This window comes from Miscanthus floridulus, chromosome 9, assembly GCF_019320115.1.
Source record: "Miscanthus floridulus cultivar M001 chromosome 9, ASM1932011v1, whole genome shotgun sequence".
Taxonomy (NCBI): domain Eukaryota; kingdom Viridiplantae; phylum Streptophyta; class Magnoliopsida; order Poales; family Poaceae; genus Miscanthus; species Miscanthus floridulus.
In genome coordinates this window covers 21,077,038-21,103,775 of record NC_089588.1, presented here as the reverse complement: position 1 = coordinate 21,103,775, position 26,738 = coordinate 21,077,038, and the positions used below count along the sequence as shown (strand labels likewise).

At 46.3% G+C, this 26,738-nt stretch overlaps 1 protein-coding gene across 1 annotated transcript; it reads right to left on the bottom strand.

The window, feature by feature from the left end:
• Positions 1-16,657: 16,657 nt before the first annotated feature.
• On the bottom strand, positions 16,658-18,368 carry LOC136481523 (nuclear pore complex protein NUP62-like). The gene has a single exon (XM_066478855.1). It carries the CDS (start codon positions 18,006-18,008, stop codon positions 16,767-16,769), a length of 1,242 nt encoding a protein of 413 aa, XP_066334952.1. The 5' UTR covers positions 18,009-18,368; the 3' UTR covers positions 16,658-16,766.
• Between the last annotated feature and the right edge of the window lie 8,370 nt (positions 18,369-26,738).

Here is a 26,738-nt window from a genome sequence, read left to right as displayed (position 1 = left end):
CCTCAGTACCAACACCTTCGTGAGACTGAAAGGCTAGCTCTAGGACGTTGATAACAATGTGTATGAAATTTGACATTGGTTTTACCTTGTGAATAATGTCTATTTAATGATGGATTGTATATATTCTTGTGAATTGGACTTGTAATTGTAGTTTATATAATACTCTTGGCTTGTAGTTTATATAATACTCTTGAGCGAACGTAGTTCAGAACGTTGGTCGCGGGGTGTTTGGTGGGATTATCTTGCTTTCCTCGCTCACTCGCAATGCGAACGCGAACGTGAACGTGGGAAACAAACAGGGCCATATGTATGTTCTAGTCGAATTTGAATTGTAAATTTGATTTTTTGGCAGGAAAACATACTATAGGGGCGGTTCTAGATTTAACTACCCCTACAAACAGGTATTATAGGGGGCGGCTGGTACTACAACCGCCCCTACAAATCGATTTGTAGGGGCATTCTAGGAACCGCCCCTACAAATGCATGATTTGTAGAAACGGTTTGGTAGGAGCGGCTGGCCAAACTACCCCTACAAATGGTCTTGAGCCACCCCTAAAACCCTTTATGTAGTAGTGAGTAACTCACACATGTCAGTCATCAAATGTTGGCATGTTGCAATGTGTGCGCATGAACAATTAAAATGGGCCAACAACTCATGCACTGCAACGCGCAAACTTAGTGCTTGAATTTTCTATTTCCCATTCAGGCATTGCTTTTTTTAAAAAAATTGAGTAGTCTTAGTGCTTGTTTGGATCCTATGGGCTAATAGTTATTACTGCCTATGTCCTAAATCAATTTATAGAATCCGACTAATTTTATAGAAAAGAGTAACAACATCTATGACATAAAATGAGGACCATATGAAAACATATTTCACAGTAAATCTAATAATACTAATTTGATACCATAAATTTTATCATCTTTTTTCTAGAAATTTGGTCAAAATTTAAAAAGTTTGACTTAAGATAACTCTAGAAATCAATTTATTCAAGGATAGAGGGAGTAATAGCTAATTTGTAACCCATGTGGATCCAAAATAGAAGGGTTAAATGTAGAGATGTCTTTTAGCCAAGGTACTAATTTATTGTTAGTCCATTAGCTAAACCAGACTTAACAAGGGATAAAGGTGTTATAGATTGCTACAAAGTCGTATATGACTTTCTGCTATCCCACCAACCATGTCCCCTTTCTCTCTCCTCTCCCTCTTTCTCTTTGCTGTTACAATTCGAGCTAGATGTGGTGTCATCATGGCATCGTTGAGAAGCTGGGGATGGTGCCTTCGCTGCTATAGGGGACCGTGATGCCTAAGAGGGGGGTGAATTAGACAACTTAAAATTCTAACTCTAAACTATGGCCTCTTTTTCTCACCCTAGCACAACCTATGCAACAGATAAACTATCTAAATGTGCAACTATGGTTTTGCTAGTGTGTTGCTATCTCTACCATAAAAGGAATAATAAAATCAATGTAAATGCGGAAGCTAATGAGCATGGTAGAGATATGCAAACTCACGTTGATGACTCTGATATTTTTACCGAGGTATCGAGAAGCGCACAAGCTCCCCCTAGTCCTCGTTGGAGCCCCTCGCAAGGAATCCCTCGTAAGGGCCAAGCTCCCAGTTGGGTAACTCCGTGGATAGCTCGGGTCTTCCCCACGCGTAAGTGGGTCTCTAACGTACCTTTCGGCAAGCCTCTCCTGGATGCTCCCCGCCGTCTTCACTATCAAGCTTACGGCTGAAATGCCGCGGGCCTTGTTCCCTCTAGTACACGGTGGTGGCCACACCACAACCGCGGTTGGTGTGATCTTGCAAGACTAAAATCCCCTCCGATGTACAACAATGGTGCGCGCAAGCACCGAGTGGTAAGAGGTATGCAAACCTCACTAAACACTAGGCCTAAACCTAGAGCAAGCGCATAAGCGGTGGTCTAATCAACCTAAGCACTTCACAAAAGCACCTACGCTAATCACCTAATGAATCACTAAGCACTATGCAAGTGGATATCACTAAAATGGTGTATCAACACCCTTGATATGTTCCCTCAGCTCCACACAACTCATTTGGCCAATTGGGGTTGTATTTATAAACCCCACTGAGAAATTAGCCGTTGGGGACAAAATCCCGCTTTTCTGCTATTGACCAGACGCTGATCACGTCCTGATCGGACACGTCCGGTCGTCTCGACCGTTAGAGCTGCGATCAACTGATCGGACCCTTCCAACGTCCAGTCACATGCCACCGGACGCATTAGGTCACAATTTCGCTGCTCTGGAACCTTTCTGTACTTGATCGGACGCTGTAGTCCTATGTCCGGTCGATTCGTTGCCAGCGTCTGGTCACGCCTACTGTTGTCGAGCCTCTTGATCGGAGCGTCCGGTCGCTTTTCGCTAGCGTCTGGTCACCTCTATGAGCTCGTTTCTTCGCGATCTTGCATCCGTCTTGGTTCCTATCTTCGTGCTTGGACTTTTGCTTGATATCTTGGGTCTTCTCTTGTGCTCCTAGGGTCTTGCTTTTGGTGTTGATCATCGGATCATCATGTTGCCTTTGTCCAAGTCACGTCTTGCACCCTATTGAACTACAAAATAATCACTTGCAAATTGATTAGTCCAATTTGGTTGTGTTGGTCATCAAACACCAAAATCCAAAGTAAATAGGCCTAGGGTCCATTTTTCTTACAATCTCTCCCTTTTTGTGATTGATGACAATACGACCAAAGCAAGCAAATAATAAAAATTTGGAATTTAAAATCTATCTACTTGCTAGGATGCAATGCAAGGGGCGAGGCTATATGATGCTAAAAGATACTACTTGTAAGACTAAAAGATATTACATAAAGACTTATCTTGCCCTTGCAAATGTCTCCATGTGGCATTATGGATATAAGCCTTGCTTCCTACAAATTCTCCCCATTATATAGGCTAATCCATAATCCACTATCCTCCCTTTCTCGGACCATTATCACTTAAAGATCATTACCACTTGTAAATTATTATGATCTAGCTTTTGGTCCTATGAATTAATGCTTGCTTTTGGTCCTACAAATTAATGCTTGCTTTTGGTCCTCTGAATTCTCCCCCTTTGGAATCAAAAACCAAAAAGGAAGACATTAGTAGCACAAGGGAGGATCAAACTTTGTGATCTTTGTATGTAGAGTGGAATATGTCACAAAATTTGACTCTCACATTATATAGACTAAGCTCCCCCTAAATATATACATACATATGGTAGAAGGCAAAGCATATGCATAGTTGGCAAATTATTGCTTAAGGGAATTTAATCTATATAATGCATGGAGAAAGCATATAAATATCAACAAATATCAAAATAAAATCAACATGATGATATCGGTTTAGAAATACCACATGTGGAAACCAATTTGATTTCTACCACTTGCAATAGGTGGTGGATATTTGAAGTATGATGCTTAACTCTGGGGACTCCATTTTCCTTGCAATGAGACTACTACACACATGATAAGCTTGAAAAGGTGTTAGTCTCAAAGTATCCAACTTATAGAGTAACCTCCCCCTAAATGTGTGCATACAAGTATGGAATACTTGTAGGAAACACGCACATTGATTTTAGAATAAAAAATACCACTTGAAAGATGACATCACATGAATGTGAGAGTCATTTTCGAAGGCGATATTCGGGAGAAATTATCTACAATTTGGACTTTGGCACATATTAGATGAACAATCGAAAGACAAGCTATGTGTTGTGCTTCTAAACAATTTTAAACCATGTAGAATTACTCCAAGGAATAAGAATGAAACTGAGCAAGCCTACCATAAGATATACCTAGTGTATGCATGACAAAAGATATAAGCATGCAAATACAACCCTAGGCATGAAAAGTAACTAGATGCTTGAAGATGCCACTAGTTAGGAAATTAAATCTAGTAACACTTGAAGAAAGTTGAATCTAGTTATCTAACATGGGAAGGAGAATTTGGGTCCATATTATTCACTAACCCACTTGGCAATGATCTTGTCCATCATGATGCACCCCATGAAATGCACCCATACTTTGCCAAGTCTCCAAATTCCCCGAAGTCCATCGGACTTCTCACTTCTCTTTCGGGATCCAAACCTTCTTGGTGCTCTTCATGTTGGAAATGATTTCCTTTGGCACCCAAAAGCGTTTGACCCCATTGTTGGCTTGCTTGTTCACCTTGATGGCCACCACCTTGTCATTTTTCTTTTTCTTTAACAAGTATGGTGTGGAGGCCTTCTTGTTCACCTTGTTGGTGTAGGTGTTGGAGAGCTTGCTTGTTTGCTTCTTCTCTTTCTTTTTTACTACTCCTCCATTCTTCACCTTGCACTCATAGGACTTGTGACCTTTCTTGTGGCACACATAGCAAACCACAGTTTGTCCTTCATCAAGCTTCTTCACTCCCTTAACGGTGTTATCTTGATGAAGTTGGTCTTGCTTCGTCTTGCCTTTCACTTGAGTCAAGTCCTTGTTGAGGCGAGCTACTTCTTGCTTGAGTTGCTCATTCTCCTTTGCAACCTCTTGTGTGCATGTATCTACAACAACTTTCTCAACATAAACTTGGTTGCACAAAGATGAGTCTAAACATAAATCATTACAAGAAGTAGAGACATCCTTTTTAGGCATGTTAAGGATGAAACTTTTCTTTTTAGATGCCTTGATGGGGGTTGTACTGACGGCTTCAAGATTAGCAACTTTAATAGTTAGATCATCACAATGTTTGCACATGGTTTCCATTTTAGCAAGCAAACTTTTATAAGCATCTTGTTATCTAACTAACTTTTCTCTTAATTTTTCATTTTTCTTTACAAGTTGTTCATCATTGATTCTACATGCATTTGTTGTTGCACTAGCCTCAAGTTAGCAAGCAAACTTTTATAAGCATCTTGTTATCTAACTAACTTTTCTCTTAATTTTTCATTTTTCTTTACAAGTTGTTCATCATTGATTGTGCATGCATTTGTTGTTGCACTAGTCTCAAGTTGCTCAATTTTAGTAGATAGTTCAACATTGAGATTAGCAAAGTTCTCATATTGTTCAAGCAAAGTTTTGTATGCTTCTTGTGAACTATCTAGCTTTTCTTTTATTTTTTTAAGCTTCTTTTGTTGACTAGTGCAAACTTTAACATAATTTAGATTTTGTTGCACAATTTCATCATAAGAAGGCATTTCATCATCACTATAACTCTCACTAGAGGATGAGCTTTCGTTACCTCGTGCCATAAGGCACACACGAGAAGAGCTTGATGATGAGTGCTTGCGGCCTCACCTCTTGTGATGGTGTTCTTCTTCACTTGAAGAATCATACCATGACCTTTGATATGAGGGCTTGGTTCTTGCATGCCTTCTTCTTTATCTTGGGTGTGGGTTTGTTTGGACAAACTTCCATAAAGTGCCCCAACTCGCCCAATCCATAGCATCCTCTCTTTCTTTACTCATTTCTTTGATTGGTGAAAATAAGATTTTGAATTTGGATGGGCACACCCTTGACATTGAGCCTTTGGATCATCTTCTCCACCTTGTTGATTAGTTTGATTGATTCTTCATCAGCGTCAGAGGTGGAGGAGGAAGATTGATCATCTTCACTTGAATCATCATCATCGTCCTCATCTTCTTCTTCATGTTTACTTGAGGAGCTTGAGCTTGAGCTTGTCTCAACTTGCTTGCCCTTCATCTTCTTTTTCTCGCTACATGCGAGAGCTTTGCCTTTGCTCGATGAAGAGGCTTCATCTTGACCCATCTTACGTCACATTTCAAATGCCACTATCTTGCTAATGACTATGTCCAGGGTCATGGTGCTCAAGTTCTCCATGTTGTGAAGGATGGTGATGATGCTTGCATATTTCTTTTATGGTAGCACAGAGATGATCTTCCTCACAATGTCTGCATCATCTAGCTTTGTTAATCCTAATGAATGGTGCTCATTGATAATTAGATTCAAACGAGAATACATATCACGAATAAGCTCATCATCATTCATTGTAAAGGAATCATAATTTTGTTTAGCTAGATAATGTTTTTGCTCATAAACATTAGATGTGCCGTCATGGAGCTCTTGAAGTTTTAACCAAATTTCGTGGGTCGTATTTAATGTGAACACTTGGTTAAACATATCCATGTTAAATGATTCAAACAAGCAATTCTTAGCTCTAGCATTGAAATGCATTTCCTTTTCTTAACTCTTTGTGGGTTTATCGGGATTCTTAATGGGTTTTATCCCGTCATGAGTGACTCTCCAAACACCCAAATCAACCGCATCATGGTGGCAAGCCATTCTACCTTTATAATAGGGGAAGTTCGTGTCGTCAAAGTGCGGAGGCCTAGAGGTATCCATCCCAACCACTCTAAATAGCGTCGGCTCAACGGCGGTTAAGCCAAAGGTCTAAATTGAGCCAACCGGCTCTGATACCACTTGTAGGGGACCGTGACGCCTAAGAGGGGGGGGGGTGAATTAGGCAACTTAAAATTCTAACTCTAAACTATGGCCTCTTTTTCTAACTCTAGCAAAACCTATGCAATAGATAAACTATCTAAATGTGCAACTACGGTTTTGCTAGTGTGTTGTTATCTCTACCGCAAAAGGAGTAATACAATCAATGTAAATGTGGAAGCTAAAGAGCAAGGTAAAGATATGCAAACTCCCGTCGATGACTCTGGTATTTTTACCGAGGTATCAAGAAGCGCGTAAGCTTCTCCCTAGTCCTCGTTGGAGCCCTTCGCAAGGGCCAAGCTCCAGGTCGGGTAACTCCGTGGATAGCCTCGGGCCTTCCCCACGCGTAAGTGGGTCTCCGACGTGCCTTTCGGCAAGCCTCTCCTAGATGCTCCCCGCCGTCTTCACTATCAAGATTCTGGCCAAAACGCCATGGGCCTTGTTCCCTCCAGTACACGGTGGTGGCCACACCACAACCACGGTTGGTGTGATCTCGCAATACTACAAGCCCCTCCGATGTACAACAATGGTGCGCGCAAGCACCGAGTGGTAAGAGGTATGCAAACCTCACTAAACACTAGGCCTAAACCTAGAGCAAGCGCATAAGCGGTGGTCTAATCAACCTAATCACTTCGCAAAGCACCTACGCTAATCACCTAATGAATCACTAAGCACTATGCAAGTGGAGATCACTAAAATGGTGTATCAACACCCTTGATATGTTCCCTCATCTCCACACAACTCATTTGGCCGGTTGGGGTTGTATTTATAAGCCCCACTGAGAAAGTAGTCGTTGGGGATGAAATCACGCTTTTCTGCTACTGATCGGACGCTGATCACATCCTGATCGGACACGTCTGGTTGTCCCGACCGTTAGAGCCGCGATCAACTGATCGAACGCTTCCAGCGTCCGGTCACATGCCACCGGATGCGTCCGGTCGCAATTTCGCCGCTCTGGAACCTTTCTATACTTGATCGGACGCTGCAGTCCTGCGTCCGGTCGATTTGTCGCCAGCGTCCGATCACGCCTGCTGTTGCCGAGCCTCTTGATCGGAGCGTCTGGTTGCTTTCCGCCAGCGTCCGGTCATCTCTGTGAGCTCGTTTCTTCGCGATCTTGCGTGCGGCTTGGTTCCTATCTTCGTGCTTGGACTTTTGCTTGATATCTTGGGTCTTCTCTTGTGCTCCTAGGGTCTTGCTTATGGTGTTGATCATCAAATCATCATGTCATCTTCGTCCAAGTCATGTCTTGCACCCTATTGAACTATAAAACAATCACTTGCAAATTTATTAGTCCAATTTAGTTGTGTTGGTCATCAAACACCAAAATCCAAAGTAAATGGGCCTAGGGTCCATTTTCCTTACAGCTGTCAAGCCTGCCGTGGCGCTAATGCAAAGGTCACAATGGCCCGTCTCCTTGGCTTGTCACTCCTAAGCGTGCTGTCGGATTTGATCCCCTTGCTTTGCTCGTCGTCGAATTCGTTTGTGCTGGGAGGACCTCTACTTCAAAGGTCATGATGGCTCGCCTCCTCTGCTTGGCACACCACTAGACCTAGGACCGCTTTTGGATCCTCGCCTCGCTCACTGCCGGATCCTCGCCCCGTGTGCCATCATGCATCCGCCTCCCCCGACATCCTACTGCCGAGAAGAGCTAGCACCACTATCCGATGGGGAATAGTGTTGTCCATTGATTGGGGCATGGAGACCGGGCAAGTGAGAGAAATGGAGAAACGAGTATTTTGGATTGAGAGAGAGAGACACCAAGTGGGGTGAGTGAGAGGTGAGAAGAGATAAAAAGCAAGGCCACTTTTATGAGTGTGGTGCAATTCATGTAGCTATTAGTCAGGGATCCAAACAACGCCAACTAAATTTTAGTTAGCTAATGTTTAGTTGGACTTATTTTTAGCCGTACCTAACAATTAGATCTAAAGGATCCAAAGACGGCCTTAAACACACAACTTATTAATTGATCAATACTAATCTGCCCTTCCTGCTAGTGAGCCAGTGTCTTGCTCACTCGATTTCACTAGTTTTGTCCATGCAATCGTTGAGAACATGTTCCACGATATTTTTACATTGACGACAGTACATGCCAAGAGTATAGCTTGTAGTAATACTTCTATTCCTAGTTTCTATAGCCGTGGTTAAATGCTTTGACGAAGGAAATTTGTTGCACATGCGTGCGTTACTTATCAGAAGCATGGATGGTTCGTATTATTGATTTTTCATTTTCCCCCCCCCTTCAAACTTGTGCTCTTTTGTACTATTATCGCAGAGGAGAAGGTGAGAGCTTTTGCCGGCCTGGGCCGGGCCCAGAACAATTTGAATTCGGCACGGCCCGTGTCGGTAAATTCCATCCTATAGCGAACGCACAGCCCGTGCAACAACCGCCGGCCCAAGCATTTTCCAATCTGGGCCTTGTTTAGATTGCAAATTTTTGCAATCTGGACACTGTAGCATATTTCGTTTGTGTTTGACAAACTTTGTCCGATCATGGACTAACTAGGCTCAAAAGATTCGTCTCGTGATTTACAACCAAACTGTGCAATTAGTTATTTTTTTTACCTACATTTAATGCTTCATGTATACTCCCTCCATACCCAAAAAACCTGACGTTTAGAACAGGATTGTGGTAACCAAGGAGTGGTTAATTAGGGGTTAGTTTTCCTTCTTTGCCCCTAATAAATATGGTTGCGCTTGCTCTCTGTACGAGAAAGTTAACCAGCTCAACTGGCTAGTGCGCGGAGCCTACATTGTTGCGCCTCAGGTTCGAATCCCGGCTGCCCCACCTTTTTTGTTGCCCATTTCATTTTGCATGGCGATGGTCCGCTGCATGGCACTGTTCGCCCTGCGTGGCGCGCGCGGACAACAGTTTTGCTCGGCGCCTGCATTTTCGCTTGGCGCGGACAGCAGTCTTGCATGCGCGCGGGGCAATTGTTTCATTTTCGTTTGGCACTTGTTTCATTTTCGTTTGTTGCCTGCGCGCTCGGATAGCACCGACGTTTGAGCTGCCTGTACTCCACGCCACTGGCTTATTTATGCGGCAACTTGCTTTCTCTCTTCCCCACGCCATTTGCTTGCTTGCTTAAACGCCTCTCTTTCCTTCTTTCTCAACCATCTATTCTTGCCATCTTCTCTGTCCACTTAACCGAGCAATGAGTGCTTTTTTCCCTGCCTTTGATCTAAACGTTCGTTTGGAAGAAGATGACGACGGCAACCTTCCCATCGATCTCAACGAGCCAGTTTTGGAAGATGAGAACCACGGTAATGTGTCTTTCTCAGTTTGTTCTTTCTCATTTATATGAACAGCACCCCATGCAAATTATTTTCCTTTCTAAGTGTGGTCTTTCCTTTTCAACAGGAATAGATTTGAACTTACCATTAGATGAATTTGGAGCTGTTGACTTTGATTACGTACAAAACCTCACTGGTACAGTCCTCTCACTTTGTTTTTTTGTTTTACTAGTCATGCCGTGCCTAATTTGGAGCTGTTTTTTTTACTAGTCATGCTGTGCCTAATTTGGAGCTGTTTTTTTACTAGTCATGCCGTGCCTAATTTACAGTCCTCTCATTTATATGAATAGCACCCCATGCAAATGATTGTTTTTTCCCTATAATTACATCATGTCGTCACTACTTTGGACTGTAAATAAGCTTGTTGTTATCATTATTAAAATGATTGGTTTTTTCCTTTAACTACATCATGCCGTGACTACTTTGTACTATTAAAAAGCTTGTTTTTTCGTTTTGCTAGAACAAGATGGTGATGCTCCCGTTCCACTACACCAACCGAAGAATGACTATTCTGATCGTGTTAGACAACAAGTGTATCAAGCATTGTTGATGAAAAGCAAAAATGGGAAACTAGGCAAGCATGATACAATAATTGTATCTAACCAATTTGGAGTAAAAATTAGATCAGTTCAGCGCATATGGAGGCAAGGTAAAAACCAACTTTCTCAAAACATTCCGGTCGTGGTTCCTAATCTAAAGAAAGGTAGAAGTGGCCGCAAAGCAATCCCTCTAGATTTGGAAAAGTTGCGGGATATTCCTCTCAAGCAAAGGATGACCATAGAAGATGTGTCTAGTAAACTTGGTATTAGCAAATCTAGGATACAAAGGTATTTGAAAAGGGGTTTCATTAGGCGCCACTCTAGTAGCATCAAACCTTACCTCACTGATGATAACAAGAAGACTAGGTTGAAGTGGTGCATTGACATGATTGATCAAGGTTTGCTTGATGATCCAAAGTTCAAGGATTTGTTTGACTTTGTGTTTATTGATGAGAAGTGGTTCTACCTCACTCAAAAATCAGAGAGGTACTACTTGCTACCCGAGGAAGATGAACCACACTGCCTTTGCAAGAACAAGAACTACATCCCTAGGATCATGTTCTTATGTGTATGTGCTCGGCCACGATTTAGAAATGGAGTATGTGTGTTTGATGGCAAAATAGGTTGCTTTCCACTAGTCAATTTTGAACAAGCTATTAGAGGAAGCCACAACCGTCTTCGTGGAGAGGAAGTAATCAAACCAATTCAATCAATCACAAGGGATGTGATAAGAGATTTCATGATAAATAGAGTGTTGCCCGCAATTAGAGCAAAGTGGCCAAGAGAAGATGTCAACAAGCCAATATTCATTCAACAAGATAATGCTCCATCTCATTTAAAAGTTGATGATCCTCATTTTTGTGCGGTTGCAAAGCAAGATGGGTTTGACATTAGGCTTATATGTCAACCACCCAATTCTCCAGATTTTAACATTCTAGATTTGGGGTTTTTTCGAGCTATTCAAGCCATTCAATACAAGAAAGATGCTAAGACAATTAAAGATCTAATTCCAGCAGTGCAAGAGGTAAATGATCATCCATTCGATTGATTAAATTGATCTTGAACAACTAAAGTACTCTACTCACTACAATCTGTTTTTTGTAGGCATTTTTGGAGTACTGTCCAAAGAAAGCAAATAGGATCTTTGTCACACTACAAACTGTTTTGAAGGAAGCAATGAAGGTAAAAGGTTGCAACAAAATCAAGATTCCTCACATGAACAAACAAGCACTAGAGAGGGAAAAGAGGCTACCATTGCAAATCCCTTGTGAAGCTTCATTGCTAGCCGAATCACGTGCTAGTCTTCCTGTAACAAATTAGAAGATGCAAGTTTATGCAAATTATTAGATGAGTGTATCTTAGGTTTGCAATGGCCAAATTGAGAGATGCTGTACTGTACCTTAGTGCTCTTTGTTTGCTGCTTCTTAATATGCTCTTCCACCTTCTTCAAAACGTCATCAGTCAACTTGATTCTAGTACCATCCATTTCAAGTTTGGCCACATCAGGAATATAGAACTCGCAATCGAATTTGTCCATTAGATGGAACCACTTTACTGGCATATCGTAATCTTCGTGTAGAAGTCCACAACGGCCACACCTGCGTGCGTTCCGGTGAGCTTGGTAGCAAGCTTCTCCGAAGACACCGCCAGCGTGGAACGTGCCACAGCGAGGGCATAGAGACTCGACGGAGTCAGGCTCGACGGAGTCGGGCACCATGTCGACTGAGTCTGCAACCATGTCGACGGAGGCCGCGACCTGCTCGACGGAGTCCGGCACCTCTTCGACGTCCGCGAACGTCTCATCCGAGTCCGCGAACACCGACGAGGCCGCGACCTGCTCGACGGAGTCCGGCACCTCTTCGACGTCCGCGAACGTCTCATCCGAGTCCGCGAACACCGACGAGGCCGCGATGGCGAGCACCTCCTCCGCAACGGACTCCGACGAGGACGCGACGGCGAGCGCGCGGCCAGCGCGCGGCGAGCAGCGAGCACGCGGCGAGCGCCCTGCGACGAGCGTACAGGCGAGCGAGCAGCGAGCGCGCGGCGCGCTTCCGGCGAGCGTGTGGCGAGCGTCATGGCGAGCGTGCGGCGCAAGTGATCCATTCGTGGCGACAAGGAACAGCAACGAACTCTAATAGCGAGTTGAGCGCGGAGAGGAAGATGAAGGAACAGCAATTAATGGGGAGTGAAGACGGGCGGACGGCCGGACGGGCAATCGAAGCGAACGGGCGGCGTCGGCTAGGGGCAATCCAGTCCAAAGTTCACCCTGCCATGGCACAACGTCAAGCTTTGTAAAAACGGGCCAAAGGCCCAGAACGTCGACTTTTTTGAGTACGGAGGGAGTACGTTTAAAAATTGATGTGATGAAGAGAAAACGAAAAAACTTGGAATTTGGAGGTGATCTAAACAAGGTCCGTCCTTGAGCGCGCCCAGTTCTTCCGGTTTGGGCTGGAGGGTCTTAAATGCGCCACCGGAACCGATGATGCTTTGCTTCCCTGAGCAAAATATTTTGATGTCAGCCGCTCTTGGAAGGCTCAACGACCTAATTCCGATGCAACGCAGGCAGGCAGTTGCACTCACTTAAACACGCAGCCTAGTACTACGTACTAGTACTAGACGGGCAATTACTCCTCTGCCCCTCCTACAGCAACTCTTGTATTGTTGTACACTGTACATCATGTCTGGATGTAACATGTTTGCATGCTTCTTCTACTCACAGGTAATATGAGATAAGTGGCATTTTATGTTTGTCTCTAGACTCAACCAACGTTTTCAAACTTTTGGTTTTAATTAGTAAACTCCAAAAATGTATTGTTCAAGACATTTTAGTTGTAGAACATATATGTTTTTTTTTGTGAAACTAGTATTAGACTAATATTTTCTCCTGTAAAAATTGATCCCACACATAGTTTGAATTATATAGTCCGTAAGACCGTAACAGGCTTAAAAGTACTCAGTGTGGGCGTTTTGGGGTCAAGCCGGAGAGTATATTTTTGGGACGAGGTGAGTAGTCAAAAGTTCAGAACCCAAAACGCTACTTATATTTCTAAACAGAGGTTCTCAGCACGAGTTTGCATTGACCTTTTACAGAGACGATGGTGCATAAAAAGGGTTGTCATCATCACTGGGCGCATGCATGCACGGTCGCCCACACATGAATGCAAGGATTCTCTTGTTTAACTTTTCAAATTTTCGAATTTGAAAAATGTTGGGACGACCCGTTCATATCATCAAGGGCATCATGATGGGTTGATGGTACTTTGTCGTACTAGCAAGTTAGGCTATGTTTAGTTCGCGAAATGAAAATTTTTGAACGTCACATCTGATGTTTCGGGGATATCGAAAGGGGTTTTCGGATACTAATAAAAAAAACTAATTACATAGCTCGCCTGGAAACTGCGAGATGAATTTATTAAGCCTAATTAATCCCATCATTAACACATGTTAGTTACTGTAGCACTTATGGCTAATCATGGACTAATTAGTCTTAAAACATTCGTCTCGCGATTTTCAACCAAACTGTATAATTAGTTTTTTTCGTCTATATTTAATACTCCATGCATATGTCGCAAGATTCGATGTGATAGTTTAGGATGAAAATTTTTGGGAACTAAACCAGGCCTTAGTAGGAACAGCACGGCGCCTGTATGGTCGGTTATCGGTCCCGTAGCTAGCTGAGGCATAATACGCGACGGTGGTACACAGTACAAATGGCCATGGAGACATGGAGCCGAGGCCCCCGGCCGACAGACGTATACAAGGAGGCTTCCATGAGCAGCAAGAAACAAAAGTGCTGGATCGACTGCGGCCAGCAGCATTTATGGCGGTGGAGCAGATCAAATCGGAGTCCGAGCTGAGGGGATCCCCGGCCGGCCGGGAAGCCATGCGTCGACCGTCGATGGACATGGACGTGGCTCGCTCGCTCGTCCGGCCGGCCGCGCAATGCAAAGGCAACGCGGTCGTCCGCGCGAGTACGATCGAAGCAGTGTACGCAGTACATACAGGCACATGATGAATACGCGTGCGAGCAGCTCTCGGAGAGAGTAATAAATGGAGCGGAGAGGATGTCTCGTCGGAAACGGATGGACGGACGACGACGGCCCGACACGCCGCCACCAACCGGGGCCGGTACGTCGCCGTCGTCGCCGTGTGTGCTTGGCCTGCTGCCTGCGCGCAGGCGTCAAGGTTGTTTAAGGTGGACGCAAACTTAACGAGCCGATCGGTGCGGTGACGTGTATGTATACGAGGCACGAGCTGCTGGAGCCGGCCGTGGAGCGGGTGCCGTGGTACGTCGTCGTCGTGGAGACAGGCGCAGTTAACAGCACCGGGGGCGGGGGGCGTGGCCTGGGTCTGGGTGACAACGACCGACGGCGACACGGTGCTAGTTCTCCAAATTTTGTAAAATTTTTCAAGATTTCTCGTCACATCGAATCTTTGGATGCATGTACGAAGCATTAAAGATAAATAAAAAATAAAACTAATTACACAGTTTAGACGAAATTCACTAGACGAATCTTTTAAGTCTAATTAGACTATGATTGAACACTAATTGACAAATAACAACGAAAGTGCTACAGTACTATTTGCAAAAAAAATCGCCAACTAAGGCCATGGACGATGGTGATGATCGCTTCTGAGAGTGACGTGGTACGGTTTTGGTACATTCGGACACCAGACGCACGCTTCCACGAATCGATCAGAAGGAAAACCTGGCACATATAGAACGAGTAGCAGTAGAGATTTGCCTGCAAACAAAGCTCGTCCACTACTAGACCACTACCCACGGGGCCACCAGCTCCGATCCTAGGGGAAATAAATTACTGTACTTATAGTATGAACAAAAGAATTATTTATTGATGAAAATATATAGAACAAATTTCACTAGCAGTCTACTCCCTCCGTCCCAAAATATCTGTCGCTTTCGCTTCCTGAGAAACAACTTTGATAAAATATTTATTAAAAAATATTAATATTTATGGTACATAATTAGTATCATTGGAAAGATCTTTGAATCTAGTTTTTTAATAAATTTATTTGGAGATACAAATGTTGTACGTATTTTCTACAAATCGAGTTAAACTTGTGGCACGAAAACCAGAAACGACACTTAATATGGGACAGAGAGAGTAAACAATATGGGGCGGCGCCTTCTCGGTTCCAAATTCCTTTTGTTGTATTTATGAGTCATTATTAAACTTCTTTTGGGTCTCATCACTGGTCCATATGGGTGGTCATCCGTCCTGTTATCCTACGTGTCGTACCAATTCAGATGTGATATGGATCTGTTTATATAGGACCTACATGTCAATGGAACCTCTCCCCCCTCAATCTTCTCTACGTTGCTCGTCTCTTCCACACGCCACCTTCACCAATGCTAGCTGCGCCACAAAGGCCGCCTAAACCCCTACCCGTGCCAACACTGCCCATGTTGCGAAGGCCGCCACTCGTTAGGTGTGCCGCTGCCGCCTATGGCGCACTCGATGGAATGAAGGTGAGGCGGATGAGGCAACACACCTCCTCTGGACAGTGCGACACGAGCAACGCGGTAGCCTCCACCCTGACCCTAGCCACCGAGAAGGGCCCAATTTCTAGGTCATTCTCCTCGAGGAACACCCTGTACAAACCATGGCTCATCGTTCCATCGCCAGTTCGCCACCATCTCCGGCTAGGGCGAGCGGGTGTTGCCTCTCCCAACGGAAGCGCTGGCTGCCGGTGAAGGAGGGGGGAGGCATTGCTACAACACACGAGTATGGGGAGGAGAAGGGCCCGACTAGACGTGGGGAGGAAAGGTTGCACATGGGTAGGGGACGTCCGACGTATGTCGACGGTGATCTAGGCAACAACCATGGCGTTGGAGAAGCAAGGACCTCCTCCTCGGCTATCACTCACATTGCCACCAGCTTCACGAGGCCCACACCTAGCCTTGTCGTCTTTAGCTTGCTGCTCTACCTCGCGGCTTGGGTCCCCAACTTTTCTGTGGATTGAGTTCATCCGAGGTAAGCCTGCCACTGTGGGTGTGGGCGGCGTGGCCGCGAGTGACAAGGGTGTGGGCGGTGAGAGTGGCGAGGGTGTAGTTGGCGGCTGCAGTGTGAAGGGAGGCGAGCACACCGGCTACCGTGTAGTGTGAGAGAGGAGGAGTCTTCACTTGAACTTATCAGCCGGCTTATCAGTTAGAATCTATAGTATTTTTCTCTCACAACAAAACAGCTTCAGCCGGCTTTATCACCAGCCAAACAGGCCCGAGGAAGATGTGGGAGATGAGAGGTGGGGCCGACATGTTGCTTCACAGGCTAGATTGACGAGGCTAAGGGCGTGTTTGGGACCACGACATGGCGACTGCGTGGTACAGTAATACATGGTGAGCCGGTGGAATGCAGAATTAAATTGACGCACATTCCAGATCTAAAATCGAACACTTGTATTTGCTGGCTCCTGATTTATGCGAAACCTTGCTAGCTACTACTAGTAACAACTTGTAACTTTGTAAGTAGTATACATCAAACCGAGCAGAGCATCAAGAACAGGAAGAATCGAGTGCATCGCTGCTTGTGCAATGGCCATTGTTTGATCTCTCTCCGGCAGCAGCCTCCTCTTCCAGATCAGACGAAGCAGGAGAGGAGCACGACGCACCGGCACTTATTCCACATTGCTCGTCCATGGTTGCAGCTGGAGCTACAGCTGCGGTAGTGGTATTGGTAGCGCCACCGCCACCGCTGCTAGTACTGGAGCTGCTGCTGGTGCTGGAGCAGCAGTAGGCGGTCGTTGTGGTCGTCGTCATTGTCGCGGTCGTGGTTCCGGTAGTGGTGGCGGAGGGAGAGGCGCTGCTGGTGCTCGTGGCGAGGCCGACGAGGAGGTCCACGAAGGCGCCGACGATGAGCGCGTGGTTGTGCTTGCCGTTGATGCGGAGGTACCAGAGCAGCATCTCCTGCAGCGCGGGCCAGTCGCGGAGGCCGTGCGCGGCCACCATCTCGTGCATGGACGCGCGGAAGTCGCGGAACGGGTCCTCCGAGTCCAGCGCCACCGCCACGCTCTCCTCCACCAGCGACGACGTCGACGGCACCTCGGTCTCTGTCTCGGCATCGCTCGCCTCGTCGTCGTCGGAGCCAGACCCAACGGGGGCGGCGTCGGACAGCATCGCTCCCGCCGCGTACGGCGCCAGCGCCGCCTGCAGCAGCCCGGGCGCCTCAATAGGCGGCGCCGGCGGCGCCAGTGTCCGACCCGGCGACGGCGAGGCGGCGAGGATGGAGTTGGACGCCGCAGTTGGCGCCGGGGGGCCCGCGTCGAAGAAGAAGCGGTCGGTGGAGGTCCGGCCGAGGCTGCGGATGACGGCCTCCGACCACTCCTCGGAGGCCGTGGTCGTGGAGAAGCTCCCGTCATCAATGACGTCGTCTTCCGCCGCGTCCCCGCCGTCGTCGTCGAAGAAGAAGCGGCAGGAGTCGGCGGCGTCGAAGTAGACGGAGTTGACGGTCCTGTACATCTCGTCGCCCGGCGCGGCCCCGCGCGGCGGCCGCAGCCTCCCGCCGCCGCCGGGTGCGGCTGCTGCTTGGTCGAAGCGGCGGCGCCCGGCGGCGGCTGTGGTGCACGGCTGCCGGTCGTCGTCGCCGCCGCCCTGCCCGCGGAAGGACGCCGTCTGCGGCTTGGTCGCGCACGACGGCCATGGCCACGGCGAGGAGGGCAAGATTGGCGAGGTGGCGGCGCCGGGCTTGGAGTGCCTGGAGGTGGAGAAGATGGAGGTTAGGCCTCCCTTCCTGCCCATCGCCGGCCGGACTCGGCTCGGACCACCGCGCGCCGCCCGTGGATATTGAATGGATGGATGGATCAGAGGTGACTGGTCAGTGAATGAGCCCAGCGAGCTGAAACGAGAGGCTCCGGATGGCAGCAATTACTCCGAGCAGAGCTTGCCGTGGGTCATGTGCCCCCCGCCCGTATTTATGTATTCCTGCTTGCCACCTCGCAAGGGCAGGGGGACGATGGGGAGCAGCAGGTGTCGACGGACGCCATTATCGCGATCGCGTCACGCGACGCAGCAGCTCCATCATCACGTAACTGGCCTGAAATGACAGACGTACTTGTGTTATTTTCGACGAGCGAATGCAGCTGTGGTTAAACTAGCGCTGGTTGCCTGGCTTCTTTTGCAACAGAACGGTAAAGACGGTGAAAAAAAAGGAAAACGAAAATCTTGGCCACCAGCAGTCTGCAGCTGCAAGGAACAGTCTGAAACTGAAAGCAATGCAGCATGCAACAACGTCTAACTGAAGGTTTACTTCCCCTACTGTTTGACGTTTTTGAGTGCATCCAGGACTAGGAGATGAGCTGAGCTGGGGGGTCGTTGCGACTGCAGCTGCAAGCATGGCCAAGCCAAAAGTGCATCGAGAGGCGCGGGTGTTGCTGCAATGCTGCTGCTGTTCAGCCTGTTCGCTGATTGGTTTTAGTCAGCCCAAACCAGCTAGCTAACAGTATTTTTCTCCCACAATACATTAGCATCAGCTAACCTAAACCAGCACATTAGCATCAGCTAACCTAAACCAGCCCAGAAACCAACCAGCGAACATGCAGATTGTTTCTGCACTATTTGTTTGTTTATACGCTGATGCTCCACCATTCGATGAAGTGGCATCGCCCATATGCATGCATGCTTATTTTGGAGTGCGATCGATCGGTTTTCTTTTGTTTTTTTGTGATTCCGAGTGCGATGGGTTTTGTCAGCAAGTGAAGTGGATGAGGAATTTTTTAAAAGGGCTGACTTGCCCTTGCCCCCCTATGCACTCTTCGCTAACTCTGAGAAATTCCATGTCGGTTGTCCTTCTCAACCCTTCGCCACAACTGAAAACTTTGGTTTTTGACTGCCACTGTTTATGAGATGGTGCAGAAACCTTGACGAAACAAACCTGCAGCTGCGATCAGGGCAACCAACGGCTAGTAAGAGGAGGACATGAGCATTTATGGACAAGGTACTGTGCAAAGCAGACGGCATCCATTCTTGTTTGAATCCCGTACTTGCGTCTGACTGCGTGTTTAGTTCGCAAATTTCGAGAATTTGGCTATTATAGCATTTTCGTTTTTATTTAGCAATTAATGTTAAATCATGGACTAATTAGGCTCAAAACGTTCGCCTCGCAATTTCCAACCAAACTGTGCAATTAGTTTTTTTTCGTCTATATTTAATGCTCCATACACGTATCGCAAGATGCGATGTGATATCTACTGTAGCACTTTTTAAAAAACTTTTTGGGAACTAAACGAGCACTGACCACGACTAGTAGGAGAGAGAGAGTGTGTGTCTATTATACATGTTGCAGCAGAAACACGAACTGCACGTTCCTTCGTCAAACTTGATGAGACAGCATGTGTATGTACAGAGGACCGGGTTTTGTGAACATACCGCTTGTTCGGCTGGGCAAAATCGGCTGGCTGGGCCGCTGTTATCAGCCCAGCCGTTTGGCTGGCCCAAGTCCAGCCGAACGGCTATAAAGCTAGCTTTCCGCCGCGTCCCTTAGTCGCTCGCTCATTCACTCCGAACGGCAGCGTCGTCCTCCCTCCCTCACTCCGTCCCCCACGCCCCCACGCCTAGGGTTTCCGCCGCGTGGGTCGCCGCCGGTGTGAGCTCCGCTTCTCCATTCCTTCCCCGGCACCGTCGAAACCATCAAGTTTGTTGAAGTAGAGCGCCGCATCCCCCCTTCAACCCGCCGACGTCGCCGCTCTTCCGACGGCACGCTGGTACACTCGGATCCGAGTTCACCTCCCTCCCTCCCCACCTGTTCAGACACCACTGTCGTACCCGCCTTCCGGATCCGACGCCGCCATCGTGCCCCCCTCCCCCACCCCCACTGGATCTGACCCCCACGTGCTCCTATTGTAACTGAGCCCGCCCGCTGCCAACGGATCCGCCTCTCAGTTCGCCGGATTCGCTAGCCTTCTCGCCGGATCCGCCACACTGGCAGCATCGTTCGCTTCGTCCTGCTCCTCTCCTGAAGGCAGTCACTGCATCCGCCGTTCAAAACGCGCGAAGACTTCTGGCAAGGCAAGTCCCCTTGTATTACGACCAAAATCCCCTGTTTGTTACTCTTACAAGTGCTGCAAAATTTCTTGTATGCTGCAATCATCATACCATACATTTTGCAAATGCCAACAGATGTCCAATTACCGTGCTAACTGGGATGAAGCCACCTTAAGGACCTTTCTCGAATCAGTCATAGAACAGAAAAACCTCTTTGCACTGGAATAAACGAGGCCTCACGACCGTCGGGTGGTCAAATCTATATCCACAATTCGAAAACAAAACGCAGTTGGGTTATGAAAAGAAACAACTTCAGAACAAGTTGAATGACCTGAAGCGGTCATATTTCGCTTGGCGCGACCTTCAAACCCACACTGGCCTGGGCCGTGACCCGATCACAGGAGGCGTCGCAGTTGACCCCTCATTTTTTGAGGATGGCAACAGGGTACTTCCTTCCACCTATTTTCTTTCTAGCCCACTAACTACCAAGTACTAGGGATGGTCCTATTCTATTCGGCCTAACTTGTGGAACCATGGCACGTGTGCAGGAAAATAGCCAATCGGCTGCGCAACGGACCAAAGTTCCCAAATGCCTTGACCTACTAGTCACTCTTTGGGGACGCACCCCCCGTGAAAGAGGCACGTTGCTCGCTGCTGGTGGACATCATCGCGAGAGGACACCGAGTACTCCTACCAATGAAAGTCCACACAACATGTCCCAGGAACCTGTAGGTACACATAGTGTCGGCCAGTCCTCCAAACGAACCAATAGAGAACATTCCATCAACAGCCCTCCCAGTAAGAAGACTGTTTCCATTGAAGAATGCCTTGAAGACCTGACCCAGTTCATTTAGAACCAACAGCAGCAGAAGGCGGGGTCAAGCAAGCACGACGAGGAGATGGCCAAAGTGAAGCAACTTATGAAACAAGATGGGGTGCCCGAGTCTGATCCTGCGTTTGCTCATGCTTTAGTTGTTTTCAAGAACACAGTTGACCGTAGGAACTTTTCTGACCATGGAAATGAAAGAGGGCCGCATAAACTTGATTGAGGCCTGCTGGGAGGCTCTGAGAGCTAGATCCAAGTAGTCGTTATCCCAACGAACGTTCCTTCTACGGTAGTCTATCTAGTTTTATGTTCGAATTGTGTATGTTGAGGATCTATGTTTGCCCCATGTAATATTCCTTGGACATTGTTTGGTTAGTTGCATCGATGTGTTGTGGCCTGTGGCCTGAACTTTGTATACTTGTTGTTTTTCCCTAATCGAAATAAATTGTGTTCTGTGATGTACATATGTTGGTTGTAGGTTGACCTACAACTCGTAACAAGACAAGACTCTATTATTTGGAGTTCTATGTCACCTTAATAACTCTCTTATTGTGACTTATGATACTGTCCTACATTTCTAGTTTTAGGTGGTGGTGTTGTTTCTCTAGGCCATCCCATCGGCTGCAGTGGTGCACTTTCAAACACTAGAGGTATTTGTGCCATTCTTAAGCAACTCCAAAGTATTTCAGTTTAGTTTCATTGTTTTCATTGTCTTTTAGGTCAGTTTCAGTGTGGTTGCTCTTTTTTTAGGTCATCAACTCAAAGCTATGGAGCTTGAGTGCTTTCTTAGTTTGATTAATTATTTTAAGAACATCTCATTTTTCAGTATCTGTCCAGAACTCAAGCAAATTCCTTCACTCCCAGCTAGTATCACCGAAGTTATAGTTGAGCATATATGTTCCATCAGGCGTTTGAAACTTGCCCAATTTTCTACAAGTTTTGTTGTGCTTACCATGGATTCTTGCATGACTTTAGCTTGTTTCTCCAGGCTTTGCCTTCTCTATCCTCATTGGAAATGACAGATCTACCCAACATAACAGCACTTCTAGTGCAGGCACATCTTAATATTTTCTCAAAGCTTGTTGAGTTGCATATCAATATATCTATTTATTGATTTTAGTATAATTTATTAGTCTCAGTGTGTGGTGTCATCACTGTCTGTTATTCATGATGACAAGATTGAACCTAGATTTTACTAAACTGCACAGCTTAGCAATAGAAGGCTTGTGGTGTCCAACTTAGCCAAAACTGCTATTTTGTTTGTCATCCATATCTAATTTGTATATTATGCTCTTGCAGATGAGCAGCTCTGAGGACTCCTACATCAGCGACACCTCCAGCGAAGGAACGACAACTTACAATGTAGCGGCTGCTGCTGTCCTCCTTGCAAGGTCAAAAGCAGCAGTGGACAATGCGGCTCCAGTGGTCAACCCCGCCACCCCCTTCCCAAAGATGAGCGGGCAGTGGATTCAACTCAATCTGCAAAACAAACGAAGGTGCAAAGAAAACCTGCGTATGTCTCTTGATGCTTTCCTGCATTTGCACAATATTTTAGTTGAGTATTGATTGAAGGGTACACAACAGACTGGATCCATAGAAACTTTAGGTTTGTATGTGTGGACTTGTGCTCACAACAGGGCAGCTAGAAGGAGCAGTGATAGATTTGAGCGGTCTTTAGATACTGTTAGAAGAAAGGTTACTCATGTGGCGGAGATTATTAGTAGATGGGCAAACAGTATTCTAGTTCCAGTTGATAGAAGTTATGCTGGAGTGCACGCTCAGTTTTCTACATATGCACCATTTTTTGATGGGTGCATTGGGGCATTGGATGGAACTCATATTAAAGTGTCGGTGAACAAGGAGGCCAAACTTGACTACATAAACAGGAAATGAGATGTAACAATTAATGTATGTGCCATTGTGGACATGGATATGCGCTTCACGTTTGTGGGGGGTGGGATGGCGGGGTCAGTGCATGACATGGCCGTACTAAGAGAATGTTGGCAGCAACCATCGTTCCCGCATCCACCAGTAGGTTAGTGAGTAGTGCCATGCAATACTTGTCCCATTTTTCTTACTTGCCTTTGAGGAAACCGAAACTGTTTAAAACTAAAATGTTGCATGTGTTGTAGGACACTACTATTTGGTGGACGCTGGATATGCGCTGGACACTGGCTACTTGGCTCCATTAAAAAAATACAAGGTACTATCTGGACGATTTTAGGGGGGTAGACATGGACACATTATCTAGACAAGAGAAATTTAACTTCACTCATTCAAGCCTCCGCAATGTCGTCGAAAGGACATTTGGGGTTCTCAAAGCCTGTTGGCACATATTAAATGGGGTACCGTTCTGTCATAGGGAAAAGCAAAAGATGATTATTATGTCATGATTTGCATTGCACAATTTTTTACGCAATCGTGAGATTGGAGTTGGTTCGCCTACATACCCACCGTCGGATTGGGTTCAGATCAATGCTAATTACACTATGTCATTAGTGAGGGAGTACATATCTGTGGCTCTCTGGGGACAATGATGCAACAAAGGTGATTAAAATTAAGGTGGCAAGTACTTCAATTAAAGTTAGCCGTCCCTTGTAGTTGTGCTAATAATATAGACTGGGTTATGCTTCCCTTAGTGGCCATTAATATAGAATGTGTTCTTATTTTGTTATATAGGTTGCCCTGGAGACACTAGTGGTGGTGCATAGGCTTCTTTCCAAAGGTGATCCTGCATTCTGTGAAAAGTTTCTTACATTTACAGTTGTATACAAAGAGTTCAAGTTTTTAAGTATTTACAGTGATCCTGCTTAGTTTATATTAGATTTACAGTATTAGTGGTCCTGGTTATTTGTATACCTCTTTCCAGCAATGGGAAGTGGGCATTGCATTGCTGTTATTAAAGGAAAATGTTGTGAAGATTGGTTGGCATAGGTTTATGAGCGGAAGTATTGTCTGTGATTTCCTTGTCAAAATAAATAGGAGCCTGGACATATCATCTGTACTAGATGGTGATGTAGGTTAATGGCTGCAAATGGCTTAGACTCCTTGATACTCTCGCTAGCTGATAATTGAAACTGCTTTTGCTTCTAGTAACTATGAGTGAAAAATTCTGCATCTACTAGCTAGCGCCGTGTTTATCGTTCTAGCTGTCATGGTGTGTGGATTTGAGTGAATCGTGTGCTTGTTTACATTGTGACCATCGTGCGCTGGGATTCCAGTGTCCTGTTAACGGCCATGGCGTCAAGTTTGACATCATTCTGTAGTGGTGGCACTTGGCCAATTAGTGGTATGGTGACCACAGAAAAGGAATGTATCCTAGTCACCTTTGTGGAGAATAGAAACATAGGGTTCTTTGATTGTATCCTTTAGCTTCTAGTTAAAAAAATTATGGCTACTAACTTCATCATATTGCTTTATTGGCATGCAAAGCATCTTATGTATGAATTATGTAATACGTAGTAGTTATTTTTCTTACTGTTATGTTTGTGCTGAATGTGGCCTGATATCCTTTCTCTTCTTGACAGGTTACACTCATTGCTGTTGTTTGCAGCTGTAGTGCTCAGTGTATTGCAGATGGTAACCGTAGAGAATTAAGATTCATGGAGAATTAAGATCCTTCATGGCATGTTGTTTAGTAGTCAAAGTACTGGCTAAGCATTTTCCTTATGCATCTTTGTTCTTATAACTAGTAAGCATAAGGATTCTTGCACCTGTTATTCTGATATACTTGTTCCGCCCTCAATCTGGGTCATCGGATTGCAATATGGCCTGGAAAGTTTGTAGTATGCAGTGCTGTGTTTTATGCTAATGGTTAGCACCTTGAGCTGTTGTATTGTTATTTGAATGTATCCTGCTTTTGGCGCTATTGAATGGATGTGTTGGCGCCATTTTTTTGAATTGTGCTGGATGTGGTGTTGGCGCCTTTTCTTAAATTGAGCTGGATGTGCTGTTGGCTGTTTGGTCTTGGCTGGATGGAACTGTGTTGGCTGTTTTTTCCTATACCAGCTGGTTTCCAGCACCAGCCGGTTCATACCAGCTGAACAAGCTGATAGACAACTCCACTCACTGTTAGGTGCTACTTGAGCATCACAAAGTTAATGGAATCTCTCTAGAGAGAGTCTTGATCCCCAGGACACACACCCCTTCATTGTTCATTACAGTGTAGCCTCTAATTAGTCTTCGATTGACAGGGGAATTAAAAGAAAACTCATTGATGATTAATTAGTAGTGCTCTACTAGCTAATATCGGTGCTCGATGCTTGATTAGTACTCCTACTAATAGCTAGCAGTATTGAATTAAGTGCCGCGTCGTCGTCCTCTGCCAGTCTGCCGTGGGAATGAAGCCACTCTGATTGCTGCAACAAAGCCGTGTGCGCGCGAGTCTGAATGATGATCCGAGATTCCCCTGATCGAGTGACGATGATGATGATATATACAAGCAGACGGCGTGTGTCGTCCATGCCATGCCACCGCTCCATCCGCGGATGCATCGATCACAACTCGTAGAGGGCTTGCTTGCTTCGGAGCCTTAGCAAAGGAGACCTGCCGGCTGCCGCGGTGCCATGACCCATGAGCCCATGCATGATGCTCGTACTCGTGCTAACCGACGCCACATGCATGCTCACATGGACAGTTGACCGTAGACTATATATATAATATATGGATTATTATTATATATGAGTTCGCAGAAGGATCCATCCATCCATCCGGGATCAAAATTTGGACGGAGGCACGACGGGCAGACAAGACAAAAGACAAATTAGGCGTGGCGCCCATCTGGTCGTGTCTGCCTTATCAGTCAATAAACAATATTTTTCTTTCATACCAAATCAGCCAACAGTATTTTTAGCCATACCCAAACGAATAGGGCGCATCATCGATTTCCATATGTTTGTGGGCCCATCATATCGCACGGTGGCTACAGGACAAACCGGTGCCTTCGTGGGATATGATGTTCGACGCGATTCGTTCTCGGGTGGCCGTCGCATGGTCGGTACACCCAGAGAGACACGCGCGCGAGAAACTGGAGCCGCAGTACGTACGCGCGTAGTAGTACTCCTATACACGCTGCTACACAAACACTACGTCAAACCTGGCCGGTGTCAAGCGCCAAGACCCTTTCATTTCATTTGTGCACGGTATACGGATCACTTTCTAGGCCCGATGACCGATCGGCCCAATACACGGCGCAGAGAAGAGGATTCTGCACAGACTAATTGGGCCGGGAAAAAGGCATGTGTCGTGGACGGTGCCTACACCCATAGTGGCTTGGAGAGAGACCCAAACAGGACCAAACTAAAGCTGCTATCCAGCCCAACAGAGCCCCGATAGCGTAGGGGCCCTTCGGGCCTCACAAACTAACTCGTGCACATCGCGCGCGAGTCCGTCGGGACGACATCGTCGCCCCTGTCCGTCCTCGTATTAACTCTGGCAAACTCCATCACGCGATGGGTCAAGTGTTGGTACACTCAGCGCGACCCATCCGTGCGCCGCTTGTCGGGAGGAAGAAGAAAGAGTTAAGGTTTCGAGCTTAGAGAATCCTTGTAGAAGGTGCTTTGGGGGCGGTGGGAGACAGCGGCCAGGCGAGGGAGTCGTGATGCGGGTGATTAGAGAGGGGGGGTGGGGTGGGGTTGAGGGCCGGGACCGGGAGGACGATGGCG

Bases quoted from the DNA above. Each gene is read 5' to 3' on its own strand.
- LOC136481523 (XM_066478855.1), bottom strand. From the start codon at position 18,008: ATGGGCAGGAAGGGAGGCCTAACCTCCATCTTCTCCACCTCCAGGCAC.